Consider the following 7,754-nt stretch of genomic DNA (forward strand, 5'->3'; position numbering starts at 1 on the left):
ATTGATTGATTGATTGATTGATTGATTATGCTTGCAAAGAAGAAAGCTTATGCCTGCAATGATAAATTGATTATGCCTGCAATGAAGAACACTTCTGCTTTTAATACAGATATAATGCTTTTAATATATACTCACATTGCTTAGTGCTTAATGCACTGTGTGGCAGTTGAGGGATGCATGATAAGTACTGTGTTAAAACTAAACAGGAGCAAGGTTGGACGTGGACGGCACCATCAACACCAGCTGCTACTTCATGTTTTTGCAACAATTGCACACATGTACGTAATTTACACTCACATACACACACATAGTCAAACAAGTTCAGTGTGTCTTCAACAGCCCCCACCCTTTAGGTTGGACACACCTATGTAGTAGATGTAACAATTGCACACATGTACGTAATTTACACTCACATACACACACATAGTCAAACAAGTTCAGTGTGTCTTCAACAGCCCCCACCCTTTAGGTTGGACACACCTATGTAGTAGATTTCCCACTAAATAAGGGGGTGAAGGGGGAGATCGTGAGGGGTGACGTGCCGAGTACTGAAACCGAACGCTTCTCCTCGTTCCCTCCTGGTACCAGAATTGAGTCTCCGGTCTCCTCCTTGTGTTTTATTCCTGAGTGTCAAATTGGATAAACCTGACATTTCGTTGTAGAGGAGTTTCACTGTAGCACGCTGCGAAAGTGCGTCCCGTATCTCGTTCATCTTATCGGCCGTTAAGACTGTTGCTCATTACGGCATGCGTGTGTAAGTGTGTGCGTATGCGCGCGTGTGCAGTAACGGTCGATCGCGGGAGGTTGGTTGTTCGAAAAGTAGATCTTCCGTCAAAAAAGTTTGGGCACCCCTCCTCTACAGGATGAACTGCAGGGGAAAAAAAACTTTTAATCATGGATGCTCGTTGTGTATTTGTAGCCAATTTAGTCATGTTGATAGCAGGCTAATATAGCTCATATTGATACATACAGCATGTGTTGCCTTCTTTATCAGGCTTTTTATTTTTTGCGGCTCCAGACATATTTGTTATTTGTTTATTGTGGTCCAATATGGCTCTTTCAACATTTTGGGTTTCCGACCCCAGACCTTGAGGAAGACGAGCTAGTAAAAACTGGCATTGGCCAGTGCGCTCCTCTTTGGCCATAGGCTGGATACCTGGGGAATGTCTCGTGTTCACTAGACCTGGTCTGGTTGCTGGATGACAAAAACTGAATTTTTATAGATTTTTTTAAATCAGTTGTAAAGGTCAAAATGTCAGATTTCAGAGGCCTTTTATTTTGAAATCTAACATCACATCTTAATGAAATAATTATGCCGAGATACCTGGAGTGGCTCGTCATCGACTTGGGACCAGTCCGTGAGATATGGGTCGGTCGCAATCAACTGTCTGGGCACCCCTGATATACACTATTACACACAATTGTATATTCATGTGAAGTTTGCAAGCTGAGCCGTGATTGGTTGTTACTGGAGGCCTGAGTAGTTGTGATGCTATTTTCAGTCGAAAGCAAGTGGCAAAATGTGTTTATACACGTGTTAATTGTACATGAAAAACAATGAAGTTATCCAATTCATGATAGACAAAATATGTTTTTATTGCTGAAAATGGAAAAATAAGTAAACTCTCTCTTTCATGCCGGTGTCAAAAATGCCGTTGATGCATGTCGCGAGGCGGACGTTCAACATACAAAAACAGAAACAGCCAGCTTCAATTCAAAGAAGCAGTGCTTTCACTTGGTGGCAAAGCTAGCATGAGACAGTCAAAAAAAATTATAGAAATAACCAAATAAAAAAAAAACTCGCAGTGAATACATATTTGGAATGACAATGTGACGTCCAACTTTCGGCATGCCAAAATCTAGCAATGAATTTAAAAAGAAACAGAAAAAAAATCTCAGGTTATCAGGGAAGAAGACTTTTTTGGTGAAGAAACTGTAGTACACCTCCCCATCCTGAAAGACAATGCTCAATAAATAATTATTTAAATGTTTAATTGCTTTGTAATACAGTGTTTTCACTTAGGTCTATATTGCATTACATTTATTTTTAACCACACACTGGTTTTAAAAAAAAAGAGATAAGTATAACTTAGTTTTAGGGCTGTAACGGATTACTGCATTTCCATTCATTTCAATGAGAAACATGACCTTGATTGATGAATGTTTCATGACAAGAACGGTCTCATGGAACCCATTAAGTTTGTAACTTGAGTTTTCACTGGAAGAAATATAATATACGTCATTGCCTATGTTTTTTCACATGGTCCTAACTCCTCCCCGTGGGTCATAGCTACTGATCAATTTGATCAATGTCTGCTGTTCAAGCGCTGGCACAATTACGGCATAATTCTCCCAGAATCAACAAAACAAAAATAGTAACTCCAGTTGAGGGGTTCCGCTGGAACACTAACTCGTTTGGGAATTAAATTTGAGTCGCACCAACCAATAAAGCCCCTCGGTTTCATATATTAATCAAAAATCAAATCATGACAGCTTTTGTGCACCTCTGAACATTATGAAATTCCATCCATTTTACGTACCGCTTGTCCTCACTATCTTTTGCAAATATTTTTCAAAAATATAAAGTACAATAATAAAATCACATTATCAGTATTTCTTATTAAATGCTGCAAATCAAAAAAATTATAATTTACAGTAATCCTCTCACCACTGACAACCTGAGGCCATGTCAGAGTTGTCACAAACTATTGCTTTGCCCTTACACGTCAGCAGTGTTGCGTCACTTATATTAAGACAACTTATAAAGACTGGGTAGTATAATAACTTCAGTCGAGAAGAGGCTCTTTTACAATGCACCATTTTAACCTTTACCGGAGTGCTCTGGTTTTTGTGGTAACCAGGTGAACCGGTAGGGTTCACGTGGTGCCAGTAAATCAATATCAAGTCTTTTCTGTTCTTCATCGCTGTTCACGGTTGTGTACCCGAGCAGCGCCATGGCCCCCTCACACACTTGCTGGATGCGCTTTACCTTATTGTGTGGCAGCGTGGTGCGCCAAGCCTGAGAAACATCTGCAGCGTTTCTTGAAGTGATTTCAAAGGCCTCTTTCAAGGAACCTTTACCTTTTCCATGAGTCAGCTTATAAATCCATTCCTCTAACTGATGTGTCATGTCCAGATCGACAAAGTCATACATAGCACTTATTTCCGCTAGTGGATTACGAGCCACATCCTCATAGCGGACCATTTTGTACCGGCCTTTTAGAAATGGTGTGGGCTTCCGTAGGGCCCTTTCGCTAATGCGCACATGGCTACGACAGATCTCCTGCACAACTTGGTATTGTACCTCGGCTGCAGGCACGTTTCTCTGCTCCAGCACAACAGCATTATCATGCACAAAAGCTTTGGCAGACTGTTCTCTTGACCGGACCACAGCCCGAGGATCCCGAACCAGATGAATGATGCGAAGGTCAAGGCTGGGATCCTCAAAGAGAGGGTATAGGGATTCCAGTTCAAATATTCGCACTGTTTTTAATACGACATGACTGTAGGAAGTGCAGGCTTCCTGCACCTCCTGTAGGCCCACCGTATCACACGTTTGCAAACACTGAGTTTGATTGCTGAGATGGCCACGTGGTGTGAGAGAACAAGCCGGCGGTGAGCACAACGCTCGACTGTGACTCCACATGAACAAAGAGGAGACGTTGCGACGCTGTGGCAGGTAGGCATCAGTCACAGAGAAATCACAATGAAACACACTTCGTATTAGATCCCTTACAGCCATTCGTAACGCCTGTGCACCAGAGTTCTTAAGTTTGTTCCAAACATGCCAGGCAGGCTCCATGAGGTAGAAGACTGACGGGTGTTGACCGAACACTTGCCCAACAAAAGATGATCCTGATCGCCACGATGACAGCAGCACAACATGGATTTTCCTATTGGAAGAGGTGCAGTCAAGAGGGTTTAGCTTGATGTACCAGCCGCAGAAGAGGATCACTGTGGCTCCCAGCAGGATCAACAGAAAAACCATCGTGCTGAGGTTCACTCTGTAACGGGGCATGATTGGTTGTGGCTTGGTATCTTCAGCTTGAAATTTTCCTCAGTGGAGTTGCGCGCTTGCCCGTGCTGTAAAAGAGGCGGGGCTAGAGGAAATGACAGATTTGAAGAAAGGGACATACAGAAAAATTAATATGCAGCGTTTAACTCCAAAGTCCAGACAGTGTTATACAGTCCCCGCTTATCAAACCACACCGTCCAATCATGTGATTGTTTAATGCAGAGGTCCCCAACCCCCGGGCCGTGGACCGGTACCGGTCATTTGGTACCGGGCCACACAGAAAGAATACATAACTAACATTATCCTCTGTTACATCCATCTACAATATGTCATTCTTGATGCAGGTGAAGGCGTGCTTCTCAGTCACATGTTAGGTTACCGCCAAAATGAAACCCAGGAACTTGCAAAATTAGTAAAAAACAAAGGTCTTTGGGAAGGGGGAAAGGCCCAGCCAGGAGACAGAGGAGCCTACGACTTTCAAGAAAAAGAAGGCTACATTTAATCGACAGTGTCAGGAAGTCCTACTGAAAATACAGATTGATCACAATGGGAGTTTCCCACGCACCAAGCCCACTCTGCATAATATGCGGCGATGGTGAGTCGTATTTGTCATGCACTTTGTATTTGCGGTCTACAGTGATCCGTCGCTCTATCACGGTTCGTTTAGCGCGGCTTCAGTGCATCACGTTTTTTTTTTCCCCAAAAGTACTGTATTCGGAAAAAATTGCCAAATGACTCAGAGGTTTTGTGCATGGCTGTAACTTGATTGGTTCCCAACGCCGACGTTCACCAATGACAGCACGAGTGGATCTATCTCACGTGGCTATCTCGCGGGGGGTGGGGGTGGGGGGGTGAGAAGATGCACAGCCAATCAACATGGCTTTGCATCTTCTCAGCCCCGCCCAGCACCCTCCCTTCTGTCTTATCACGTGGGTTACTCTTTGATCTTTGATCAGCGTCTTAAGTGTTGTTTACAATGTGTGGTAGTGTGTGCGTTGCCGTGCGCGCGCGTGTGTGTGTGTGTGTGTGTGTGTGTGTGTGTGTGTGTGTGTGTGTGGCTGAGAGAGAGAGGCGGCTTATAAGAAAAAAAGCAGCAGTGTCTCTTCCATCCTTAATTGTCTAATCATTAACACGTCGGCTGCACTCGCAGGATCGCTGGCCTGTATGTGCATTTGAAATTTCGTCCCTCTCACATTTTATGTTTTTTTTTTGTTTTTTTTTTTAAATCCTGCTTCACGGATTTCACTTATCACTGGTTCTTTTTGGAATGTAACCCCCGCGATAAACGACAATCTGAACCACTTTCCTGCATACACTTTGTTGTCTGAAGCCGTTATAGATGAAAGAGGAGCAAATCAAAGTGTCCTTTTCACCAGTGATTCAGATTCAGATTCAGATTCAGAAAACTTTATTCATCCCCATGGGGTAATTGGACTTAACAGGCACGCTTTGCACAAGAAACATGAAAAACAAAGACGAACATGGGATACAGTGCGAAGGGCCTGTCGGTAATCGCCGTAAGTACAGCGCCCCGAGATCTTAGATGAGAAAAGTAAACACTAGGGAAGGAGGGGATAAAAAAACCATGCGCGAACTATCCTCTTCTGAGGATAATTTAAGTCTAGGAGAAAAAAATTCCCGGCACATCAAGCATATGACAGTTGCAACAAGACACAAGACATAACGTGATGAGGGGGGGCGGATGGATGAAGCATGGTACCTTTATGAATAAACCATTCGTCACAAGGTGTAGTAATGCTAATGTTAACTGTTGGTAGAACTAATCGATGACGTGTGTTAAATTCTTTCGTCAAATTGATCGTAGATTATACATGCATCGTCTTGGGAAGAGGATGTCAAGCCACATCAAAAAAAATCCCCGTGCACATGCGCGATGTCTTGAAATTAATGGTGTCCGCCCGCTTCGTCCCGCTGTCGCGGCACGAAGCAAAAAAATGCCCGGAGTGCCTGGATTTTTAAGCAAGGCCTGAAAAACCTCGCCGTGTCACTCCCGTTGTCTGTCAAATCGGTTGAATTTTGCGATAGAACAGGAAACTGCTAACACCAAACAGCAGCATACCTGTTATCAGAAGGCCAATAATGTAGATGTCTTCCACATCCTCAACGGACAGTATTGACAGGCACACCATTCTCCACTTTCTCCATGGATCAAGGGCGTATCCGGCAGCAAATGTCCCCGAGGGGCAAGTAGGCTCCCCACTGCCTGCTCTTCTCGTCGAGAAAATTTTGTCGATTGCATCGAGGGACCAGCCAACCAATTCCATGGTTTATTCTGAGGGTGAAGTACGATAGGAGGCTAGGAAAAGTTAGACACAGACAGCACGTAGACTGAGTGGCGAGCAAGGAGAGGGTGGGGAAGGAAGGAGCTGAGCAGAAAAGCGTCCGCCTTCGTCGAGAGCCAGCAAGAAAAGATGGATCAAAAACGTCATGCTGCAATGTGCACACGTCTGCTACAAGCTAAGCTTGAAAGCAACAACAAGCTGTAGCGTCCATTAACGAAAAAGAGAGATTGGCTCTCTTCTCCTGTCCCATGTAAATCCGCTTCAATTCCAAGACGCGACTCCCAGTTCCACATACGCATCGGCGCTCTGCGCTGACGCTCCTTTCTTCTCATCGTCGGCTCCTCAATCCATGCACCCATCCAGCTGCAGACTGTCCATCAGCACCGACCTTTTCGCTGAACAAAGCGGTTCAAACAAAGTTATCCTGGAAGCCAACCAGATCGACGGAACACTAGGCCACCCCGGTATCCAACCTCAGTGCTTTCATTAAGATCTGATGTTGGATTTCAAAATAAAAGGCTGAAATCTGACATCTTGACCTTGACACCTGATTTTAAAAAATCATTAAAAATTCAGTCTTTGTTATTCTGCAACCAGACCAGGTCTAGGGTACACGAGGCCAGCACAGGTATCCAGCCAGATTACTTTCATTAAGAGCTGATGTTACATTTAAAAATAAAAAGGCCTCTGAAATCAGCAATTTTGACCTTTGCACCTGATTTAAAAAAATAAAAAAAAAAAGTCAGAAAAAATTTAATTTTCGTTATCAACCAACACGGACGCCCTGATCAGGAAACTGAGGTCTTTTGGGGTTCAGGGGTCATTCCTTAAGACCTTCTATAACTTGGTGGTGGCTTCGGTCATCCATTACGGCATTGTCTGCTGGTCAGGCAGCATCTCGGCCCGGGACAGAAAAAGACTGGAGCGATTGGTCAGGAGAGCCAGTTCTGTCCTGGGCTGCTCCCTGGACACTCTGGAGGAGGTGGACAACAGGAGGATGCTTGCTAAACTAAAAGTTATGATGGACAGTCCCTCCCACCCCTTCCAGCCCGCCCTGACAGCACTGGGTAGCTCATTCAGCCAGAGACTGTTACACCCGTGCTGCAAGAAGGAGAGATACCGCCGCTCATTCCTACCAACTGATGTCAGGCTGCTGAATAAACATACGTGAAAACCTGTAACCATTGTAAATAGCACAGCCACCTTACGCTGTGTTTTCTATGCTATTAGTAATTTATTATATCCATCCATCCATCCATCCATCTTCTACCGCTTATCCGGGGCCGGGTCGCGGGGGCAGCAGCTTTAGCAGGGAAGCCCAGACTTCCCTCTCCCTAGCGACTTCTTCCAGCTCTCCCCGGGGGATCCCGGGGCGTTCCCAGGCCAGCTGGGTGACATAGTCTCTCCAGCGTGTCCTGGGTCGTCCTCGGGTCTCC

The 7,754-nt window shown here is 44.7% G+C and overlaps 1 protein-coding gene and 1 long non-coding RNA gene across 2 annotated transcripts in view; one reads left to right on the forward strand and one right to left on the reverse strand.

The window, feature by feature from the left end:
• Positions 1 to 7,419, forward strand: part of LOC109513082 (uncharacterized) — a 25,530-nt gene extending 18,111 nt beyond the window's left edge. The window contains exon 3 of the long non-coding RNA XR_002167657.1: positions 7,298 to 7,419. This is a non-coding gene — a long non-coding RNA (uncharacterized LOC109513082). The remainder of the gene's footprint in view (positions 1 to 7,297) is intronic.
• chst6 (carbohydrate sulfotransferase 6) overlaps positions 1,630 to 7,754 on the reverse strand; it is an 18,908-nt gene continuing 12,783 nt past the window's right edge. The window contains exon 2 of the mRNA XM_019865295.1: positions 1,630 to 4,100. Coding sequence (XP_019720854.1) covers positions 2,822 to 4,018 — 1,197 coding nt within the window. The 5' untranslated portion in view covers positions 4,019 to 4,100 and the 3' untranslated portion in view covers positions 1,630 to 2,821. The remainder of the gene's footprint in view (positions 4,101 to 7,754) is intronic.

The sequence above is a fragment of the Hippocampus comes genome, unplaced genomic scaffold, assembly GCF_001891065.2.
Source record: "Hippocampus comes isolate QL1 unplaced genomic scaffold, H_comes_QL1_v1.1 scaffold180, whole genome shotgun sequence".
Lineage (NCBI taxonomy): Eukaryota > Metazoa > Chordata > Actinopteri > Syngnathiformes > Syngnathidae > Hippocampus > Hippocampus comes.